This window comes from Elaeis guineensis, chromosome 9 (assembly GCF_000442705.2).
Source record: "Elaeis guineensis isolate ETL-2024a chromosome 9, EG11, whole genome shotgun sequence".
In the NCBI taxonomy this organism is placed as follows: domain Eukaryota; kingdom Viridiplantae; phylum Streptophyta; class Magnoliopsida; order Arecales; family Arecaceae; genus Elaeis; species Elaeis guineensis.
The window spans coordinates 18790591-18815353 of NC_026001.2; the positions used below are offsets into that span (position 1 = coordinate 18790591).

Here is a 24763-nt window from a genome sequence, read left to right on the forward strand (position 1 = left end):
GCTGAATGGCTTGAATAGCTACAGTTAGGATCTAGACCTGCTGCATGAGTAGGTTGAATTGCTTGGGTCTACCTTCTGGGCCTATTGAGGAGGTAGAGGTTGACTCTTGAGTCATGGAGGTGGTGCCTCGGCTTGAGGTGGTACATTGGTTGGCAATAATTACACCTCGACTGGATCAGATGCCACATTATTGGATCATCACGAGGCATTTGATCCTCCTTTTCAAGACTTTATGGCTATGAACTCTTCTTCCTTCCCTGAGCAGGCCTAGGCTCTCCCTGTAGCCCCAATCTATTACTGTCGATATCTGACTTGGCACTGGGGGATGATGGATCTAGATTAGCTGGAGCTCAAATCCGCATCGAACGAGGATGAGCCTGTAAGTTAAGCCCATAACCATAGTTATTTCCAATAGAAATCCTTCAACACTCAAATCTGGCTAAAGAGATTACTTGGGGTCTCCAATGCCCCTCTATTTATAGATGGGGTGACTAGTCATTTTTAGAAATATAGATAGGAGTGAAATAGAATGAATCATGCAGCTTCTACTTTATCGAGTTGAGGTGGGCCATTATCCATTAGCTTTGGGGTGTATTTGGAATATGAAATGGATAAGAAAAATATTTGATGTGTAACTACTACCGTCGAATCTCGGCTCATTACCTTGGCTCGGGTTTGATCAAGTCATCATACAATTGAGGTTAAGATATCGTTGGTATCAACTAAGGTAAGCTGCCATCCCGCATTAGTACTTTTTAAGAGAAAAATATTTTGATCCAAAGTATTAATATTAGTTATAATATTCTTAAATGATAGATCCTCTTGAATTATTATCAACCATTATAGGTGAAGCAAGAATGACTGTTATACAATATTAAAATGGCCTTTTTCTTTTTTGTTTTTAATCAAAGGGATATCTCAAAACCTATAGAAAGAATAATAAAATATACTAATTTATTTGGAAAAAAAAATACTAGACCTCCCTCCTTTGGAAAATAGAGAAAAAAATAATACGAATCCATATCATCCATCATTATAATACATAATGGATAAGAATTGATAAGCAAAACCAAAAAAATAATACGAATCCATATCATCCATCATTATAATACATAATGGATAAGAATTGATAAGCGGAACCATTCTTGCTCAAGCCACTGCTCCCAAAAAATATAATATGAAAATTTAAATCTAGTAATTATTAATTACTATAACAAATAGTGCATGGGTAAAATAATGATATATAGCTATTTTTATTACTTAATAACCAAGAAAAAGTTGAAAAATACTCTTCTTTGTGGCAAAGGTAATAAAAACCATTTAAAAGCCTATTATGCATGTATACCTACAATATACGGGAAGGAATTGTAAGCCATCAGAAAAAGCTGTTATATAAATTGGTTTTATTAATCTTGTTAGAGAAAAATAGTGAATGATGATAATTCAGTCTCTCTAATTTGTGCTATGGACATTCGTACCCTACGTTGATCAAATAACACCAAAGCTTACTATACTGGTCCTCCTTGCACGTCGCATGCATTGACCAAGCCCCACCACCAAACAAACCCAGCGGTCAGCACCCGACCAACCCGCTCTTGCCACGTAGCCTTGCGACTCCCGACCCAGGCATCCTTCAACTCCTACCACTCCTGGATGTCCCGCACGTGTCACGACGAACGGTGATAAGCCCCACCGTTGCCGCTCGCCCTTCCGCTATTTCTCCTTCCCTTCCCCCGGTCCTTCTCCGTCTCTCCCCTCGCGCCTTCTCAGCTCCGCCCGGAGATCGCCCCTCCGCCGATCGTTCCCCACGAGAGGTTCGAACCCTCCATAAAAAGAACCAAACCAAAATCCAATTGTTCTCTTTTTTTTTCTCATTTCATCTCCAATCTCCACTAACAATAACTATGATTCCATTTCCGGTGATCACTGGCCCGGCTCGCAGGCGAAGGCGAGCTCATTAGTCGAGCTTCCAAGGACTTGCCAGCTGCCATCGTTGCGTTATCGCACCGGCACTAAGTCCATGCGCTAGCTCTTGAATACTCCATCTAGACGAGGATCAGGGAGACGAGGACCCGACTGGCGTTCGAGGAAGTGATGGCAGGCAAAGAGCCGGCATCGACGTCGGAAGCAATGGCCCAGGGGCCGATCTCGGGGCCGCAAGGGGGGCTGACGCGGCGGCCGTCGCGGAACACCGCCATGATGACGTTCTCCATGGAGGTGTTCGATAATGAGGTGGTGCCGTCGTCGCTCAGCAGCATTACGCCTATCCTCCGTGTCGCCGCCGAGATCGAACCGGAGCGCCCTCGTGTGGCGTATCTCTGTGAGTGCCTTCTCCGTTCATTGCAACCATTGTCATACATCCGAGGATGGAACCTTAGATAATAGAATGACACGTCTTTGCATGAGTTGTACGTAGTTTTGATGCATATATCATAACATGATACGTTTGTATTTTTTTTTGGTTGGTGAATGAAGGTCGATTTTATGCCTTTGAGAAGGCCCACAGACTGGATCCCAACTCAAGTGGTCGTGGCGTCCGGCAATTCAAGACTGCTCTCCTTCAGCGCTTGGAGCGGGTGAGCCTCTCATTCCTTGGTTTCTCTTCTCTCTCTCTCTCTCTCCCGCTCTACTATGAACACAACACAAGGTGTATATGTGATCCTTATCCCTGATCCTCAACTACTTAAACTACATAAAAATGACTTAATTTTCCAATTCCAAAAATAATTCTAATCGGATTATATGACTAAAGATTTTAAACAGTATTATAGTAACACTAATTTGATTTTGTCTTCAAAAATATTTTCAAACATGCTATGGAAGAAGGGATTATGCTGACGTTGATGGATTTCCATAGAAAATTGGATTAGCAATAAAGAGGAATTTAAAAATTTCTAGATATTTTAGTGTATTTAAACTCTAAAATTTAAACAAGGGAAAAAAGGAAAAAGTTCATTATAAAACAATTATTTTAAAATTTTAAAATATAATTATAATTATATTATATGAAATTTATAATTTTTAGCAGTCATATTCACCTGAACTTGTATTATAACTAGTGCAAGAAAATTTCATCAGATTTTACTAGGTTTTATATAAAATGTGCTAATTTAAGCTAACATATCACGACCTAGGATCTCATCTAGAATGGCTAGTCAGAAAGAATTATTTGAATTCATTGGCTTGGCATCAATATCCAAAATCTATCCACTGCACAGTTGATATGGAGCTAAACATACATTTACAGGTCCTTATATATTCTGTCCATTAAAGTTTTGATATTCTCAGTTAGCTAAGAGTCCAAATCTATCAAATTTCAGATGAACACCATAATAAACTTACGATCAATCCAAATAATTTGTTTTACAGTATCCCCTAGTTCATTTGGGCTATGAATTAAATTTGCTCTGATACCATTTGTTATGATCCAGAATTTTATCTTAAAAAACTAATTGAAAGATGTCATTTGAGTTTTTTGATCTAATATAAATATCCAAAATTTATCTACTATATAATTGATATGGATAAAATATATATTTATATAGTTCCTCGCACAATATCTACTAGAATGTCTTTTATATATAACACCTTATAAGATGCATAAATCCACTACACGTTCTATGAGGCTCGTAGCTGAAATATTTACTGCCGTGTTTGCTAGAATCAATTAAGATCCAATTTTGCATGATTTACAAATGTGAATATCTACTGCACGCTCGACGGGGACTTGCATGTAAGAACGTTATTTTTGAGGGTTCAATTTTCAGGGCCGCACAAACTTTATTTAATTTTTATATTTTTAATTAATTTATAAAATTAATAATATCTTATATAAAAATATCTTTATTTTTAAATATTTTAATTTTGGGGCATTTTTCCCCTTTTCTTTTCCCTTTTGGAGAGAGGAGGGGCATGTGTATTAGATAACGGTTAACGGTAGAATATTTATTATTATTATTATTATTATTGGTTATTTTTATGAACCGTCTGGACGAAATCGACTTCTACGAGTCCTAGGGTTAGGACCAGAACGCGCTACCTCGGTGTGAGACGTCGTCGTGTTCTCATTTTATATAGGTTTCTTGAGGTAATTTCATGTGATTTGGATTCAAAAATCGGTTATTTGGATTATGAACTCTCTGAATGATTTGAATGTATCAAAATTGTTTTTCAAATAGGTTGCGTGGTAGTGGTTCGATTTATCGAACATATTAGATAAATTCAAGAGCTTTTCTGACATGAGCTACCGTTTCTTTTAGGTTTGAATGGCAGTTCCGATTCCCAAACCTGTTAATGTTTTCGGCTAATCTTGTCTGAAGCTTTTTTTTTTTTTTTTTTTCCCGAGAAACTTGTTTGAAGTTTTAGATGTGAGTTCATAGTATTAAAAAGAACTAGCTTTGGTTGAAGGGATATTTATGAATCCTAGAAATGTATTCTAGAAGTTGGAAACCAAGACAATCCGGTCTTGATGCACAGGTGACAAACATGAATGGTTAGGAATCCAAGTGCTGGTAATCCTTTCTGGGGGAATGTCTCTGATGATTGACCAGTCTCAGGGAATGTTTCTCTTCTCTTTGAAGCTTGTAAATTTTCACTTTTGGTGCAATCATGTTTACTTTTGACGGAAATGTTTTGCATTGAAACATATTTGACAACTGGAAGCAACAATCTCATGCAAAATAAACACCTGTTAGCCAGAGTGGAGAGAATCCGAATGCTGTATTACCAGGACAATAATTTGAATTCATATTACAGGACAATACCCCAAGTCTTGCTAAGAGAGTAAAAAAGAGCGATGCACGAGAAATCGAGAGCTTTTATCAGCAGTACTACGAGCACTATGTGCGTGCTCTGGACAGAGGAGAGCAAGCAGATAGGTGAGTTTGAGTTGCCAACGTTTTCTATGTTATAGTGATGCTGCAGCCTCCTCATACTCTAGTTTATAGTGATGCTTGCAGCCCCCGTTGTATTTTGAAATTCATGCTTCTATCCATGCTGATTTCATTGACAGGGTTCAACTTGGAAAAGCTTACCAAACTGCTGGTGTCCTCTTTGAAGTGCTCTGTGCTGTCAACAAGACTGAAAAAGTCGAAGAAGTTGCTCCGGAGGTTCGTCTTCTTGGCAATGGTTTCCAAGAGTGCCCATTGATCATCACTTTTTGATCTCATATTTGGAGTTATAGTGTCTATCTATTCACATGTTCAAAGTGAGGTTCATGTAATTCTATGTTCCTTGTGGATGTGTCTAACCTGTTCTCCTGTTTGTCTTCTGGCTGCTTGCCGAGCAGATTATTGCTGCTGCCAAAGATGTCCAAGAAAAGACAGAAATTTATGTCCCATATAACATCCTTCCCCTGGATGCTGCCGGTGCTTCACAATCCATTATGCAATTTGAGGAGGTAGGGCCTGTCACAGCCATGTTTTCTTGTGGAAGCCATGGACTACATATTTGACATGTATTTATGGAGCGGTCTTGGTTGCTTGCCAACTTATGGATTAGGCAGTCTGATGGGCTAGCAGTGGAAGTGTTTTTCTACTTTTTCTGACATTATACCTTGACAGATTAAAGCAGCAGTTGCTGCCCTGCGAAACACACGAAATTTGAGCTGGCCATCTTCCTTTGAGCCGCAACGGCAGAAAGCAGGAGACTTGGATATACTTGATTGGTTGAGAGCTATGTTTGGGTTTCAGGTATGCTATCTACAGATGTGGTCATATAAAGCATTGTTTAGTGCTATTCATTTCTTGAAGGATCTTGGTCTCATTTATTTGAACTATGCTATTTTGTTTCCAGAAAGACAGTGTCAGAAACCAAAGGGAACACTTGATCTTACTGCTTGCCAATGTTCATACAAGGCTGAAACCTAAACCTGAACCTTTTAACAAGGCATGTTTCACTGCTTCCTTTTAAGTCGCATTTGTTGATAATTTGTTTGCTCTGAATTGCATGATTGCCCCTAATATGTGATCACCATCAATTAGAGGGTAGTTATGATGAGATGCTTTTATGTTTATATGAGGTGTATTTGCAATTGACTTCTGAATGCATGCAGAACTCTGGATTTCATAAAGGCAATAGCTACTTTCAGTGATTTGTTCTTTTACAAAGATGGCATTCAGTTCTTTAAAATTGGGCCTCAGAATGTTATCAATATGGTTCATCAAATCATCTCGAACTAGATGATTCAGGGCATGCTGAACAATACCATTGGCTAATAGGTGGGATTCAGGCGTTCGATTCAAAACGCCGACGAAAATAGAATGAGGAATAAGGAAAGAGAGGAAGAGAAAGAGAGGAGAGGAGGGAAGGAGAGAGAAAGGCTGGCGATGGTCCGCTGAGGCCATTAGAGGACTGTCGAGGCCTCCGAGGCTCCAAGCTCCTCTGTGAGATGCCAGAAGAGAGAGAGAGAGAGAAAGAGGGGAAGGGAGAGAAGCAGAGTGAGGGGAAGGCAGTGGGGAGGTAGCTGGAGGGCCGCTGGATGGCCCAAAACTACCATGCAGCCACTACAGGTTCGAAGCAGGGGTGACACCCTTGTTTCATCGTGTGTTTTGAAACATATGATAAACAATGAAGCCGGCATATAGTGCACTCATTGCCGGCTTCACTTAAGTGCACCCATTGCCGACTTCACTATTTATCATTTTTTTTTTTAAATATGATTAAACATGGATGTTACTCCTGTTTTGAACCCCTAACAGCTGCAAGATGATTTTAGGCTGTCTGGCGGCCACGGTGGCCACTCGACGGCCCTTCGGCGGACTCCCCCCCGCCTTCCCCCAATTCGACTTCTCTCCCTTCCCCTCTATCTTTCTCTACTCTCATTTTCTCTCACAGAGGACTGCGAAGCCCAAGAGGCCTCGCAACCTTTTGAGGGCCTCCACAGCCCTCCGATGGCCATTGCCACCGGCGTCTTCGTCGGCCTGCTTTTCTTCTCTCCCTTCTTCCTCCCCTCTCTCTTTCTCTCTCTTTTCCTTCCTAGTTCATCCCTCGTTTCCATATCATTTCAGGTCTGGTACGGTCCAGAGGCATACCAACTTGTATTGTTGGTCGACCAGCACGATGTCTGGTTTCGAGTCAGCGATCCTTATCATATTGAACAAGATTGTATCTGCTTGCTATCTAGAGCATGCCCATCCAGCATTGTGTTCCAAATTGGAGTCTAAATATGGATCATGTCAAACTCATCTTTCAATCTCATGCTTGACTGGTTCATTGAACTGCATTAAGAAAATTTTAGGCTTTACAGAGCAATTTAAAATTTCTTGATGACAGTAAAGTATTAGTTTCACAATAACAAGCGAAAAAATTTATAATTCAAACCTTATTCTACATCATGCTTGCTCCCTTACGTTAAGCTATAAAAGATTTACTTTAGCAATATAAAAATATGATGCTGTTTTAGAATATTCTCCACTGATCTCAAATTCATATCTTCAGGATCAATGCAGCAAGTTGTCAGGTTGGCTTGTTGTAATACTAGTTATGTTGATTGTACATGGGTTGCCGCTTTCTTATTTCTAGGAATTTCATTATTTTAAGAATCCAGACATTGTGATTACAGAAATTGGGAGCTTTCTCTGCTCCTTTATCTATATGTTAATATAAGTTGAAATAATTTTGTATGCTCCATGCTACATTCTTGTTGTATTTAATCCGGTTCCTCTGACACAGCTGGACGAGCGAGCTGTCAATGCAGTTATGAGTAAACTATTCAAGAATTACAAAGCATGGTGTAAATTCCTGGGACGGAAAGACAGTTTACGGTATATGATGTAACTTATTCTCCATTTGCTATATCATTCTCAGTGCCTTCCCTATCATAGTTTGATGTTGTTAATTTTCTGCTGACTTAAGGCTCCCTCAAGGTGGACAACCACCAGAAGTGCAGCAGAGAAAGATCCTCTACATGGGTCTGTTTCTTCTTATATGGGGTGAAGCTGCCAATGTCCGCTTTATGCCAGAATGCCTGTGCTACATTTTTCACAATGTGAGTTCAGTCTGGGGATATACTATAATTTTTCTTATTTATTGGCTTAATTATATTCCCTGTCCTTCTCTCTGCTTCGCCTAAGCAAAGTCTTCATCTGTTTAGATGGCATATGAGCTACATGGTCTGTTGGCTGGAAATGTCAGTATTGTGACTGGTGAAAATATCAGACCTTCATATGGAGGGGACGATGAGGCCTTTTTGAAAAAAGTAATCTCTCCTATATATCGTGTCATCGAGAAGGCAAGTTTCCAACAGAAATCTGCACTCCAGAAAGACATTGTTCTTGTTTAATCTACAAGTTGATGATGGTAATTTGGCAGGAAGCCAGTAAGAGCCAGAACGGAAAAGCCTCTCATTCAGCTTGGTGTAATTATGACGATCTAAATGAATACTTCTGGTTAGTAAAGGAGTTTTACTAATCACAGCTATTTCACTCAAATCAACTTTTTCCATCGATTTGTTGACTTTGATTATTGTATTTAACTGCATATCATTCAGGTCAGCTGATTGTTTCTCTTTGGGATGGCCTATGCGTGATGATGATGATTTCTTCAAATCAATACGTGCATCTAAGCCCATAGCGCGGGTATGATGTGAAACTTGTAATAGTCAATACCTCTATTTTTTGCTATCTCCATATAGAATGTCATCATGCAATGACTGATTTGCAGATGGGACCTTCATCTGGGAAAGCTTCTGGCAGAAGTACAGGAAAATCAAACTTCGTTGAGACCAGAACATTTTGGCACATCTTTAGAAGTTTTGATCGTATGTGGACCTTTTATGCAATGGCACTACAGGTATTAATATTAAGGGACTAGGACTATTTGACCATCTTTAGCTCCAGGAAATAATCTAGTGCTTGTATTGTTTCAGGCAATGGTAATCATCGCCTGGCATTTGTCAAAGGATGATCGGAATAATCACCCTCAAGATTTACCACTGAGGTCAATTTTTCAAAAAGATATCCTTTATTCTGTATCAAGCATTTTCATCACAGCAGCAGCCCTTCGCTTCCTCCAAAGTATGAGTTATATGCAACTACTTAAATTTCTGATAATATGTATTTTGTTTATCATGTTTATCATCTCTGGAACATCCAATCATACATGACAAACAATTGGTTTGGTTAGCTAGTATGAGTCATTTCTTTGGCATGGAATCCTCCAACCTCATCCAAATACTGGATACCATAATCAATTATAAATTTACTTGACAAACTTCTTAAGAATAAGAGGCCTTCAACTACTTTGATCCCTTTTTTCTCCAATCATCCATCCATGCTTCCTAACCATGCCAATTGTTGGCAAATTTTCACTTTATAAAATTTGTTCTGCTGTCCATTTATAGAAAAATAAAACAATGTAAAAGATCAAATTTTACATTATTTTGGGAGAGAATTTGGCTCGCAAGTTACTAATAAAATAATAATTAAGAAATGAGTAAAACTTATTCGAAATTCAATTAGACCTACAACTAATATAAAACGACAACTTAGTGACCTTTCATAACAAAAACCTAATGTTACTAGGAAAAACAAAGGTTTTCCATCCTACATACACAATCCATGATTCAAGATGAATGAGTATATAATTAAGACTATCATATTCTGGTATTGGACCTTGTATCCATCAGAATTGTATGGTACTGGTACCAATTGTATGTACCGAAATTGGCAGGTTCTAGTAAATTGAAAAGCCATTGGTACCGACTGGCATGGTCAGTATGGTTACAAGACCCGTGCAGTCTAGTACGGCTGGTACAAACTAGTACAACTATTTTGGCATCCCAACATCCATACCGGTGCTGGTTTTGCATTGGAACAGTATGTTATAAGACATACCATCCCGATTTGGCAGTCTTTGAAACCATGGCCTCAAGCTTTGTAGTGAATATTATCAAGATCAGATGACTCAGTGTAGTTATACTACTATTAGATATTGAACGAATAACAAAATACTTGGATAAAAGGCACCAAGAAATATAAAAAAGTTTTTTATGGAGCTTATTTGATAAGAAGCTTCTTTATCGTGAGTTCATGATTATATTGACTGCACAGATCTAAGAGTTGAAAAATCAGTTCATATCCTTTAAGATGAAGTCTAAGGCCTTTTTTTGTCGCCCATTAGATTTGGAAATTCTACTGTTGCTTCATTTTTGCCTTTTCGAAACTTTTGTTATATATATATAGTGTATTTGAGAATGTTGTCTGCATGACATCAGCCAAAAGAAACAAAGGAAATTGCCAACACTTTTACATTAAGCTGTTAACATGATTTGCATGATTATCAAGGCTGATCTAATGTACATAATGGTTTAATAGGAAGCATCGTAAAATTTATAGATTATAAAACAACCTATCTCTGAGTGCTTTAGTTCTTTGTTTGGCTTTATAATATTTTCTTAGTGTCTTACCTATCTATATTACTGACAGGTATTCTAGACTTTGTTCTGAACTTCCCTGGTTATCATAGATGGAGATTCATGAATGTTCTGAGGAACATTCTGAAGATTCTACTTAGTCTTGCATGGGCAACTGTACTGCCTTTTTTCTACTTCAATAAACAAATTGATTTACCAGTAAAAAATCTGACAAAGTGGCTTAATCAAATGGATGGAGCACCTCTATATATCATGCTTGTTGTACTGTACTTGCTTCCAAATCTACTGGCAGGCATACTGTTTATATTTCCAATGCTTCGACGGTGGATTGAAAATTCTGATTGGCATGTAGTCCGGCTTCTTTTATGGTGGTCCCAGGTAAAATCCCCCTCCTCTAGGCCTTGCTTTTATTTATACCTAGTTTTAGTTCAACAATCTTAATTTCATTTGCTTTAAAATAAAAAGGACCAGCTTGATTCACTTAGAACTCTGCTTAAATGAGTTTTAGGAAGCCAAATATGCATCAATTTTGGGCTTTTGTGATGCGACTTGCATTAAGACATTTGTTCTGTGGGCCTGGCAATATTCACTGCAGGAGCATTTCACAGAATAAGCAGGAATATTGACATGCAGGGTTGTAAAGAAAGAGGTGCTACTGAGAAAGTGTGGCAGTGTAGCACACCATCCATTTCTATTGTTTGTGCTTGGCTGAAGATAAATTGGTTGCTTTCTTTCAGTCATGTTAATCAATCACATTTAGCTGATTTCAGGATCAAGGGTTGATCAAGAATAAGCTGGACTAATGATATAACCATAAACTTTTGCATTCTTTAAAGCGTATTCATCAGCTTGAAGATCCAGCACATGTTTTCTTATTGTTATACCTTGCATTGTTGCAAGTTTGCTATTATCTGGTTCATCCTCCTGATTTCTGACCCAGTCTGCATAAGTCCAAGAAATCCTCTTTAATTGTATCACCACTAGCTTTAAGTTTGCATGATCAACACTGTGGCAATGATATCTTCTCTGAGTCAAGAAAGTTCCATGAGGATTATGTAGATCTTTGCGATCAGTGGTCAACATGACATCAATCCTCTGTGTTGGTGTCAAATTGATGGCCAGGACAATGAGGCGAGATAGAGACTTGCCAGTAGGGAGACTAACTTTATTGATCAAAGATTAAGCTCATGCAAACCAATGCCCATTTTACCAAATATTTAGAAAGATTTCAGATGAAGAGGGAAGACAACAAAGTTTATAGGGGAGTACATTTGTCAAAAAGACTATTTTAACCAAAGAATAAAACTGAAAGGCAACCTCAGAAAGTAATCATTTTCTGTTTCTCATCTCTTTAATGCCCAACATCATGATTATTGTTCATAACTTCATATAACAGTTTCTATCAATGCCCTTTAGTTTTCTTAGTTCAAGTATCAAAAGTATATTTAGTATTCATGTGGTTATCTCTTGGTCATCATTTTTTTGGGACCTTATTTTGTTATATTCTTAGTAAATTGCACTGCATTCAGCGTATTTTATTATGTTAGGTCTACTAATTTTACAACCTTTAACTCCAAATTTTTCCTACTTTATTCCAATTGGGCATTTATGCCTAGTCTATTCTCATCAACTGAGATTATATGCATCTGTAAATAACATTTTGGTTATTCTGGTAGAACATCCATAGCATCTTCCAAATAACTACATTCACTTTAGCTAGACTACCATGCAATTGTGTGCATGAGCAGTTCTTTTTGCGTGAAATTAGAATCAAGTCTTTTTTTTTTAAACTTATTTCTAATACTGTATCCACATATAAATGCATCTGAAAAAGATCATAGATATATGGACTTAGGTATGCTATCCCCTGCCATTGTGGTTGCTTTGATGCTTTAAATCCAAGAATCCATAATCATGTGCTTTCTATGACTTACTTTTGTCTTGTTTCCTTCATTGGCATGCGTTTACATTATTGCTGAATGCATTGTATTCTAATTACAGCCAAGGATTTATGTTGGACGGGGTATGCATGAAAGCCAGTTTGAACTTTTCAAGTAAGTGTACGCAGGAAATTTAGTTATCCTTTGGACATTTAAGGACTCTTTTTTTGTTCAAATTGCTAGCTGACACACTTGTTTGTTTTTCAGATATACATTATTCTGGGTGTTGCTGTTGGGTTCCAAACTTGCATTCAGCTTTTTTATCCAGGTAATCTTGACAGAACAGCATTAAGCAAAAATACAAGTCAATGCAATCATTTCTCACATATCTTGTTTTATTACAGATAAAACCTCTGGTGAGACCAACGAAAGATATAATGGGACTCAATAAAAAGTATGCAATTACCAATATTCAATATGCCTGGCATGAATTTTTTCCTAATGGTAATGCTCTCCATCCTTCTAACAATCTGCATGGACTTGGCCATTTTAAATGTTCAAATTATTAATTTTCTGGTCCATGCAGCTCCATACAACATGGGTGCAGTTGTCTCACTCTGGGCCCCTGTGATCTTGGTAGGTTTAGCTATTACTTTGTTGAAGTATAGTAATTTATGGCTGGTTAATAAATCATTTGATTGACCTCAACTAAGTAACATGTATGATGGTTGGATCTTTTGCAGGTGTATTTCATGGACACTCAGATATGGTATTCAATTTTCTCTACCTTATGTGGTGGTTTTAGTGGAGCATTCGGTCGTCTTGGAGAGGTAAAAGAAAATTTGATAATTCATTAATATGGAATTTTCTTTAATCATTCACTTTTAGCATGTGAAACTTGACTAATAGCCTTAAGTGATATTCCATGCTGCTACTGAATTTCTTCTTCTACGTCTTGGTAATCTGATCAGCTGCTTCAGAAGAGAGGATGTTAAAGTCTTCTGGCAGTTATACCAAAGACCTGGATTTGATGTTTATTATTTTCATATAATTAATCCCTGGATTTGATGTTTATTATTATCATATAATAATCCTGATCAAGCAGATAATGTCTAATTTGTCTAAAGGGGTCATAGAGCATGCTGGCATATTCTCTTAGGGTCTACCAGCTACCCAAGATTGGATATTGCCTGTTTCAGGGTTTTTAGGGGGAATACCCGAGTGGGCTTTCTCTTTGTAGCCCAAAATTGCCTACCGGCCTCATCTACTGAAGAAAGATAAGAAAAAAAGAAAGAATCTTTAATAATTATTCTATCTAATGCATTTGAGGAATTATTTGCATCTTCTATCACTAACATCAAAATAATTTATTTTGATATAACTTATAGTGGTGATGCTTTTTGTTTCTAACATCTGAACTCTGGCATTTTTCTTCTCATAGATACGGACGCTGGGCATGCTGAGATCACGATTCCACTCTCTACCTGGAGCTTTTAATACATATTTGGTGCCATCTGAGAAGAAGACTCGTAGCAAAGGATTTTCTTTCTCAAAGCGCTTTTCGGAGGTTGTCCTGTGACCATTGTTTTGTTCTCTTGAAATGCTGATATGCATAGGATTACTCAGTTACACTAACATTTTAATCTCAACCAAACTTTTAGGTTTCCGCAAGCAAGAGAACAGAGGCTGCTAAATTTGCTCAGTTATGGAATGATGTGATATGTAGTTTCAGGGAAGAAGACCTTATAAGTGATAGGAAAGGCCTTAGACTCATTTAGAAATATATGTTACATTATTCTCTCTTATCTTCTTTCATAGGTATCCTGCAAAGATCAAACTTTCTTCATTTTGTTTGTCTGCATGTGTAATTCAGGGAAATGGATCTGCTGCTGGTTCCTTACTCATCAGATCCCAGCCTGAACCTAATACAGTGGCCACTATTCTTGCTAGCTAGCAAGGTCTTTACCATCACTATTCTGATGCTTCCTTTTATTATTACTTAATATCTTCCAGTTGTGAATTCTTTGACCATCTATGCAGATACCTATTGCTCTGGATATGGCAGTTCAGTTTCAGTCCAAGGACTCTGATCTTTGGAAACGTATCTGTGCTGATGAGTATATGAAATGTGCTATTCTAGAATGCTATGAGTCTTTCAAACTTGTTCTTAACCTTCTGGTAGTTGGAGAAAATGAGAAAAGGTTTGTTACAGATCATTTGTGCCCTTGGCTGGAATTTATCAAAGAAATCATCCCATGGCCATATGCTAAAAGTAATAATTGCTATTTGCTAGTGTTATCGCGCTTTTTGAACGTAATAAAAAATCATACTCATACACTCCATGGGGGTCATGGCCATTATAATTTTGAATACAGGGATTCTGCCCTTATGAATTTATAGCATTTCTACAACCATCCATTCCGACATTATTCCTCAAGTTACACTTTGGAGTTTGAGATCATTGTTCTACATTCATTGCAGATACCAGAAAAGATATGAAGTACATGACTAGTTTGCTCTTAGCTAAACTCCACTGTTAGATGTCTATATTGCATCAACTGCTTTGTGGACTTTACTCTTTGCTGGCTGCATTGGCCGACTTGTTGGAATCTGGTCTGTTGGCTGTTGGGAAGCCATTTACCTCCTTAAGTTTCAGTGAAACTTGATGGTCTAAACAAGAATTGCTGGACCTCAAAATTGTACCTCATGGCTGATCAAATAGTTGTCTTATAAGTTGTGTATAAGATCTCTATAGTAAATAGTAAATGTGTAAAGCTTGATGAGGTTGCTTCTACCCTTTTTTGACCTTACTTAAATCCCTAATTCGAGGTTTCTTGTCTATCTCTCCATCAGCTTCTGTAGGCGGATGTCTTAGATGATATATAGTTTTTTCCCCTGAAAATGGTTGTACAAGTAACTCTGGAAATATCTAATTGTGTTTCATTGTGACAGGATTATCAGCATCATCATTAAAGAAATTGAAGCTAACATTGCAAAGAACACATTCCTTGCAAATTTCAGAATGAGTGCACTACCAACCCTATGTAAAAAATTTGTGGAGCTTGTGGGTGTCTTGGTAAGTCATTGTCAAATCTATTTAGTTTCTATAACCTATTCCCCATGAAGAAGAATGATTTCAATATCTTTTGTTGACTGCAATATCTATGTATGGATGAACGTTGTTGTTGTATAAAGCGAATGTGACTTATTTTTCCTTCCATGGTATAGAAAGAAGGTGATGCATCTAAGCGTGATACTGTTGTAATTTTGCTGCAAGACATGCTTGAAGTCATTACACGTGATATGATGAAAAATGAGATTCGGTTAGTAATCATGAATAATTCCTTCCTCGAGTAGTTGGAATTGCCAAAAGTTTTTGGATATAAGTCTTAATGTTATTTTAAGTTTTACAATGTTGTTTTTAGTGAGCTGGCTGAGCTTGGTCATGGTTACAAGGATTCAGTCCCACGAAGACAACTTTTTGCAAGTGCAGGTTCAAAGCCAGCTATATTGTTTCCTCCTGTAGCTACACCACACTGGGAAGAACAGGTGGCATATCAACCAAATCATTACCTTTTGTAACTGATAAAACAAGCTGCTGATGCATATACACAATTGCAGATTAAACGCCTATACCTTCTATTGACTGTAAAAGAATCTGCCACAGAGGTGCCTACAAATCTTGAGGCTCGTAGGAGGATAGCATTTTTCTCAAATTCTTTATTCATGGACATGCCACGTGCACCTAGAGTTCGTAAAATGCTTTCATTCAGGTTCAGTACTCTATTCCTTAGCATTCAAACATTCCAAATGTGGTGTTATTAATGAATCTTTTATCTTTTGGTAAAGAACTGTCATGGGATTGTCAATCTGGGATTTCTGAGGAAATGAAAACATAATAAAATGTTATGCCTTCTGCTGCCTAGTCCCTGTACATTTACTAGCATGAAAGCTTGGTAAAACAAACTGGAACATGCCTTAAAAATGTTAAATAGGAATTAGATAATATTCCTAAAATTAGGTTAAAAACTAAGTAATAAATTTGTCAATTTTATATTTTACATATATTCCTAAAATTAATATTTGTTCATTATATGCTTATCTCCCTTTATCCTGTACAATAATGTTATAAATTGTGGTAGAAGAATTGTTGAGTAGTGGAAATTCTTTTGCATAATGAATAACCATATAGTGATATATCTACAACACAACTAGCTAGGTGTTGGGCATTACTGCAACAGAATAACTGGTATAGTTTTATTCTAGCACCAAGTATTTGCATATGAGCCTTCATATTTCAGATTTTATTAGCACATTTTGTAGTACATCCATGACGAATTTTATCATCATCAACCATCATATCTATCATTAAACTGCCTCAGCTATCATATATATTTTAATACGTAATGTTTCTCATCATCTAAGATATCATCACCATACAAATGCTAGCAGTCAAATATTGATTTCTTTTTCTTTTTATTTTATAGACATCTTGTAACATTCATTTATATGTCGCTTATGAACTTGGCAGTGTCTTGACCCCTTACTATAGTGAGGAGACTGTGTATTCCAAAAATGATCTTGATCTGGAGAATGAAGATGGTGTATCGATCATATTTTACCTGCAAAAGATCTTTCCAGGTTTTTAAGCTCCATGGTCTAACTTGTTTTTGAAACTACAGTTTGTGAGCTCATTCTTCCTCATGGTAATTATTTTTATTTTGGTCAATACCATAAACGTTTTTGCAATAGATGAATGGAACAACTTCATGGAACGAATTAATTGCAAAAAAGAAAGTGAGGTTTGGGCAAATGAGGAGAATGTCTTACAACTTCGTCATTGGGCCTCTCTAAGGGGACAGACACTCTGTAGAACAGGTAGCTGTTTAATTAATTTTCCATTTATTCTTTAATAACAATTGGCAAAGCTGCTTCACACAATTTTTCTGGTGGCCCAGTTAGGGGTATGATGTATTACCGAAGAGCATTGAAGCTTCAAGCTTTTCTTGACATGGCTTCTGAAAGCGGTAAGAACACATTCTTCTTTCTGATTTCTGAGGAGGTATGCATTTTCTTTTCACACTTGAGGTTCTGTGATTCTTTATTTCTAAATTCCTGCAGACATATTAGAAGGATATAAAGCAGCTACCAATCAGGCAGTGGAAGAAAAAAAGAGCCAGCGATCTCTATCTGCTCAACTTGAAGCTACAGCAGACATGAAATTCACATACATTGCCACATGTCAAATTTATGGGAATCAAAAACAGTCTGGAGATCGCCGTGCAACAGACATTTTGAACCTGATGGTTAAGTATGTTAATTATTCCATAAATATTAATCAAAAGTATTCAAGACTTTGAATATTTTGGGCACAATTCCAATTTTGACTTGAAGTAAATCCTCCTCCATTAGGTATTGCAATTACTAGGGCATTATACTGTTCAATTGGCATGAAGCCATAGTAATCTGATTTGGTAGTTTTCGAACTGAGTGCTTGTTGCTTTTTCAATGACTTTTAGCACTATCAAATCTAAAAATATAAGAAAATAAATTTTGTAGCATTTTTTTAATAAAGCATTATCAGGGAAAATGTAATATGTTTTTTCATTATGAACAATGTTTCAGGACAAATTTGGATTCCATCCTATCCCAAGCCCAGAAGCTTTGGCAGTCTCAATCACAATTTTATTGGTTTATTCAGCAACTGTGATAAAACAGCACCAGTGCTGGTCTCAAGCCAGATAAGAAAAGTGGTGGCTTGACATTAGGTTGATAGGCAGTGATAAGAAACATGAGAAAACATAAAATACTGCAAAGTGAACCACAAATAGTTGGGACAAGGCTGGATTTTTATGCTTATGGATCTAAAACAAAAGCTCAAAACTATTAAAAAGTAATTAATACATGATACAAAAAACTGAAAAAGAATGCAAGTTAGAAACAAATTTCAGAAAGAAATATAAAATGCTATCTTATAATATAAAATATTTTGTCTTACACATAATGTTGGCTTAGTACAAAGAAAGATCACATGGAATGATTTTGAATTGTAATTAATAAGAAAGGGGATGTTACATTATCTATCTTTTCATACACGAGTATCAAGTTTCTATAAAAATTTACTTTAGGGCTTGATTTTCCTTATTAAAGATCTAGTTTTTCTCATATTTTAAATATATTTTTTGCGAAAAAAAATGTAAGCATGGTTAGTTGTTGGCATTTCCATATCCTTTTTTCCAGCCTACTGAACAATCCTATACTTGTAAAGTTGTAATTCTTGAATCTCATATCTCTTGTTTTATGAAATGAAAATTGAAGGAGTAATTGACTAATGGAAATTTTTGCCAAACATTTGAATTTGATTCTTGACATTGCAATCAGCTTGGCAGAATCTGATTGGAGCTGTTTGATTTTGAAACAACATAAATGGGCCAAGTGGAGTTGTTTTGTTAACGCCAACACTAACTTTTGTAGAAAAAAGAAACTTCAGCATTCTAAACAATCGTCATATACAGTGCTTTTTTATCTGCCAAATAACAATTTCTATTCCAGAAAATAATGTATATTCAATAAATGCAGCTATCCTTCCTTGCGTGTAGCGTATATTGATGAAGTTGAAGAAAGAGATGGTGACAAGGTGCAGAAGGTCTACTACTCCGTGCTAGTAAAAGCTGTTGATAACCGTGACCAGGTAATGATGCTTCATATTGACCTAATCTATCTCAGAAAGTGGATGCAATGATACTAAGGTATTCTAACTTTAACAATGAAAAGGAAATATACCGTATAAAGCTGCCAGGATCAGCAAAGATAGGTGAAGGAAAACCTGAAAATCAGAACCATGCGATAATCTTTACTCGTGGAGAGGCTCTTCAGACCATTGATATGAATCAGGTATCAGAAATGAAGCTTTGGTGTAAGTTCATATATTACTTAGGGTAATTGTGACCATTTGATTGATGACTCTTCAGGATAACTACTTGGAAGAAGCTCTTAAAATGCGTAACCTTTTGGAAGAATTCAATGAAGATCATGGAGTACGTCAACCTACTATTCTTGGTGTACGTGAGCACATTTTTACAGGAGGGTAGGATCAGTTTCATAAGCCCTAAGACACTGTATCTTTATGCCTTGACCAGAATGGATATTTTATCTTATCTAACATTTCAATAATTTTTGTTGTAGTGTGTCATCTTTGGCTTGGTTTATGTCAAACCAGGAGACAAGTTTTGTAACAATTGGACAAAGGGTCCTTGCAAGCCCATTGAAGTGAGTTCTACTCTTTTATTTCTTGGTCATTTATGGATTTATGGTATGCTGTATGCCTGTTGTGGTGTCTACTAGAATGTCTTAAATTTACTGTTGGTATATCTTCTTATAGTCAAGAAAAGGTTATCCAATCATAAAATTAATGAGCGCGAGTTGACTGAAAGCAGAACTGCCATTCCCAATCCGATTCTCCTGCGGTGAAGCTTCTTACATTTGAAAGGACTTTTGTTTCCCATGATTTGAGTCTTTTGAAACAACTTGGACACTTCAGCCTCTCAAGCTGTTTTCTTTCATTGCATTAGTTTTCTTTCAACACTTTATTTTAGTAGCACTTAATTGCACATAATTAGTTTAGCAAAAAAAAAAAAAAGCACATAATTGGAATATATATTTCTTGAAACCAAAAATAAAAACTAATTATTTCTCCTCATTTATCTATTCCCTTTAAATACAAATTTTTAACTCTTTTACACCTATTACCTCTCCATTCACCATCTTCCCCACCCCCTACCTTTTTTTTGGTGCCTTCCTCTTCTTTAGCCTTTAGGTTCTGTAATTGGTTTTATTCATAGTCCAGTCATTAAGCTGATCGGTTGATAAAAATTCCGCCTGCCGACAGCATAGGCACCTACACAGTCTTAAGCAGTCTCCTTTCTGCCTGCACTGTGTTAGAGCCCATCCAGGTCATAGGTGCTCCTCTGGCTTTCCTGCTTAGAGTGCAACCTCCTAGGCAGCTCCTATGTGTAGGTTGACTACCCAGTGGATATGTAAGTGGCCCAAAGGGTTGGATTTGAACTATATTTTGGGGTGTATCAGGTATTAAGCCAGTCAGGCAGAAAGACTCTGATGCTGGATTCATGATATCAAGCCTGTTAGGTAGAAAATTTTGCATTCGCTTAAGATATAAAACCATTATATACTAAGATGCCTATTAGGTTTCACAGTTGGCTTTCTCTTATTCACAAATTCACTTTAACTAGAAAGTCAGCATCTAAGCAGCACCAGTTTAAGGGGTTGGCATCAAATTGAGAACTATCTATACTCTACAGAATGTTCTCAAACTTTGTGGACATCCCTTGATCAATAAATCATACTTGTATAGGGGGGATTAGGCTTGTTGGTAAGGTTCAGCATAAAACTGGTGAATTCTTACTGTAATTAATGTTGCCTTCTAGTGTTATATTGTCAGTAAATCAGAAATGCTAATGGACTAGGAAAGATTGCACATTTGTGGTACAGTATATACACATTTCCTAGCTGTTGGTTCATTAAAAGTAATCATAATGTAACCTGATATTTCTAATTCTTTGTTCTGGACAGGGTTCGATTTCACTATGGCCATCCAGATGTGTTTGATAGGATCTTTCATATCACTAGAGGTGGCATCAGCAAGGCTTCTAGGGGGATCAACTTGAGCGAGGATATTTTTGCTGGTGATTTTCTTTTCATTTACTTCTCTTACGTTCCATGATCTGTGCATTTTGCATAACCAGAATCCTGCTCTCAGGCTTCAACTCAACATTAAGGCGTGGAAATGTCACCCACCACGAGTACATCCAGGTCGGGAAAGGACGAGATGTTGGGCTTAACCAAATCTCACTTTTTGAAGCAAAAGTTGCTTGTGGAAATGGGGAGCAAATACTCAGCCGAGATATCTATCGCTTAGGCCACCGGTTTGACTTTTTCCGCATGCTGTCATGCTACTTTACAACTGTTGGATTCTACATCAGCTCAATGGTAACCTCCATGCCCTTTCTTTAAATGATATAGACTAGCATCCGCCAGAGACAGGAACGACACTAGGGACTGTAGGATATTGAAATCAATAGAATTGGTTAATTCACTAATATTTTGGCAAACATCCAAGTAATCTTGAATTGCCATCGTAGAAGCGCTAAACCAGAAAATGTTGTGTTTCCATTTGAACAACTCTGGAACTTAGAGCATAACCTTTTTTTTTGCTCATGTTTTTCTTATTTAATGTGCAGTTGGTTCTTCTTATAGTCTATGTTTTCTTGTATGGAAAACTTTATTTGTCATTGAGTGGATTGGAGAGTGCAATTATCAAAAAGGCACGGATGAGAGGGAACAATGCTCTTGAGGCGGCCATGGCATCTCAGTCCTTGGTCCAATTAGGTCTATTAATGGCTTTACCCATGGTCATGGAGATTGGACTGGAGAGAGGGTTCAGAACTGCCCTTAGTGACTTTATCATAATGCAACTTCAGCTTTGTGCAGTTTTCTTCACGTTCTCTCTGGGAACGAAGGCCCATTATTTTGGGCGGACTGTGTTGCATGGTGGGGCTAAATACAGAGCCACAGGACGTGGTTTTGTTGTCCGGCATGTCAAATTTGCAGAGAATTACAGAATGTATTCGAGGAGTCACTTTGTTAAAGGAATGGAAATGATGGTATTGTTGGTGGTTTACGGCCTATTTGGAGCTGCTGCGACCAACTCAACGATTTACATGCTTCTCACGGCGTCTATGTGGTTCCTGGTGGTTTCCTTTTTATTTGCGCCATTCCTTTTCAATCCATCAGGTTTCGAATGGCAGAAGATAGTCGAGGATTGGGATGATTGGACCAAGTGGATGAGCAGCCAGGGTGGTGTTGGTGTTCCAGCAACCAAAAGTTGGGAGTCTTGGTGGAATGAAGAGCAGGAACACTTGCAGTCCACGGTTTCTCAGGACGCTTCTGGGAGATTGTGCTCTCTCTGCGCTTCTTTATCTTCCAGTATGGGATTGTCTATCGTCTCAATGTTGCCAACAATGACAAAAGCATCAGTGTAAGTCCTTGCTCACCTTTACATTTTTAGCATGCTCCGCTAGATGCCATATGGTTCTTTCATGAGCATTTCAACTGGAACATACTATTTTATAACTAGAAGAAGTACTACCTTATAATATGATGCCCCAAGAAATGCATACACAAGTGGAAAGATGAGGTTATGATCTATGCTTATGGTCATCTTTGGGTATGGACCGCATAAGGCCAAGATGCAGTTTTATCCACTAAATACAGCTGTGCAGTGGTTACAATACTGCCAATATCGGTGTTATGATTTTGTTCAACATGTATTTTATTTTCTTTTTTTGCTAACAGTATTAATATTCTTCTGTGGTCAGGTATATGGTCTTTCCTGGCTAGTGATTGTAGCAGCGATGCTAATTTTGAAGGTCAGCTCATTCGACAGTTGTTTGTTCAGTGGATGCTGCATGTCTTTGTTCACAATTTTGTTGCATTTCTTTGCTGACTTATGAGCTCCTTGCTTCAGGTAGAATCCATGGGTAGGAAGAAGTTCAGTGCTGATTTCCAGCTCTTATTCAGGCTTCTCAAGCTCATCTTGTTTGTTGGGTCCATTGGAGCTTTGGGCGGTCTCTTTAGATTAAATTTAAATTTGGGAGACATCTTCATCAGTCTCCTTGCCTTCATGCCAACAGGATGGGCGCTGCTGCAGGTACCTCTTTTGCTTATCCCCAACGTTATGGATCTGTCTCCTTTTAGCTGAAATAGTGGTAACTATCATATAGGTAGTTCCATGCCTTAATCCTCTCTCCTCTCTCTCTCTGACACACACAAACACAATTGTGGAGTCTGCCAATATAATTATGGTCTCCAGGTGATATTTTATCCTAGTTGTTTATACGAGGGATTTAACAATTCATGTTGGTGTCTTGGAGCAGATATCGCAGGCATGCAGACCAGTGGTGAAGAAAATGGGGCTGTGGAGTTCGGTCAAGGCATTAGCGAAGGGATACGAGTATGTTATGGGGTTCTTGATCTTCGCACCGGTCGCTCTTTTAGCGTGGTTCCCGTTTCTTTCTGAGTTCCAGACTAGGCTGCTTTTCAACCAGGCATTTAGCAGGGGATTACAAATTTCACGCATCTTAGCCGGTGGGAGAAAACAAAGCTGAAGCACCAAGTGGTGGAACCATGATTTTGCATATGGGGGACAGCCCATGAACGAGATAATAGAATATAATTAAACAGTAATAATAGAAACAGAATTGAAATTGTGTTGTGATTCAGTTGAATGTAAGAAGTGTAAACCCAGTCTCGATAAATCTAACAAAGGAATTGGTGTTGTCATGCACCACTTAATCTTTTTTTTTTTTTCAGTTTTTAATGGATTTTTTGTGAGGCAAAGGCGATGGTCCGCCTTAATCTTTCACTTAAACCAATAGAATATTAAAAGTTCCCGAGATCGGAAGCCAGGCAACAAAACCAGTCATTAAACCAAATCATCTGCTTCGTGGTCTGCTGTGAGTCTCTCAAGTTGTCTTCCAGAAAAGCATGCACTGCAGCCAAATGGCCCAATGGGTCAGTAAATGATAACGCATCCAAGCATCAGGTCTTTCTGAGGCTCTTCTAGCTTTCCAGTTCATTCCAAGGGAACACATGAATTGGGGGGACGGATGCGGGGTGAGGTGAGAAGCCATGCATTCTGCTGCTGAAGAAACAAGAATGAAAGTGGGCTCCCCTTTAGTTGCTGTTAGCAAGGAAAATACATCATAACCTACATTTCTTGATTTCAGAGATCATCTCCCGCAAGGAATTCATTAAAAAAATGGTTCTCTTCTCGAAGTTCTCCCTGACATGATGTTTCTTAATTCAACAAACCCCCACGCATGGTAGGCTGTCAATGCTCCATGACATTTCCATAACTTCCAGCAGTCTTAGCATTCACCGTCATCTCTTCCCCATGTTTTGAGCCTCACCAACTGCTCATTTGTTATTTGTTTTTCTATGATATAAGAGGCCTTACATAAACGACCTCACATCAAAGCACTCGTTGGGTCTTAGTTCAAGAGCAACCAGGAAACAAAACCAAGAGGGTCATGATCTTATTTGTAAATTTTTTTAACCCGTAAAAATAGTTGCTTGAAATGAGACGGCCAACCTTGTGTGGTTTTGCAATCTGGCAGACTACTAATTACACACAATTGTCATTAGCATTTAATCATGATATATAATGACAATAGAACAAAACCATCTCACTCAAGGAGGCAACAGCCCTACACCCTTGAACATCAATTCTTCTTTTATTTCTTTCGTTACTTGCTGAGTGCATAGATGATACAATGCTCCCCCTCAAGCACAAAAATGTGACATAAAAAAAAAAAAAAAAAAAAAAAAAAAAAAAATCTCCAGACAGGAGAACAACAATGCCAATTCGAACCTATAAACCTTAAAATGACTGTTTACCTCATCGAAATGCACGAAGCGGGGGGGGGTCAAAGAA

General features: G+C 37.6%; 1 protein-coding gene across 1 annotated transcript; it reads left to right on the forward strand.

Annotated features, from left to right (window-relative positions):
- Window positions 1–1746: 1746 nt before the first annotated feature.
- On the forward strand, window positions 1747–23622 carry LOC105051368 (callose synthase 5). The gene is given in 44 exon segments (XM_073243103.1): window positions 1747–1814; window positions 1943–2320; window positions 2476–2576; window positions 4756–4877; window positions 5012–5108; window positions 5288–5398; window positions 5562–5690; window positions 5794–5886; window positions 7672–7763; window positions 7855–7987; window positions 8093–8234; window positions 8315–8387; window positions 8489–8576; window positions 8662–8790; window positions 8867–9014; window positions 10425–10750; window positions 12374–12426; window positions 12520–12580; window positions 12657–12756; window positions 12839–12888; window positions 12996–13082; window positions 13694–13819; window positions 13914–14006; window positions 14124–14210; window positions 14293–14453; window positions 15205–15328; window positions 15481–15575; window positions 15678–15801; window positions 15874–16025; window positions 16784–16893; window positions 17005–17130; window positions 17211–17279; window positions 17374–17563; window positions 18832–18943; window positions 19027–19146; window positions 19224–19339; window positions 19438–19521; window positions 20842–20954; window positions 21029–21258; window positions 21510–22190; window positions 22193–22306; window positions 22647–22697; window positions 22796–22978; window positions 23205–23622. Coding segments are annotated over 43 exon segments (5853 nt in total). The 5' UTR covers window positions 1747–1814; window positions 1943–2094; the 3' UTR covers window positions 23436–23622.
- The last annotated feature ends 1141 nt before the right edge of the window (window positions 23623–24763 follow it).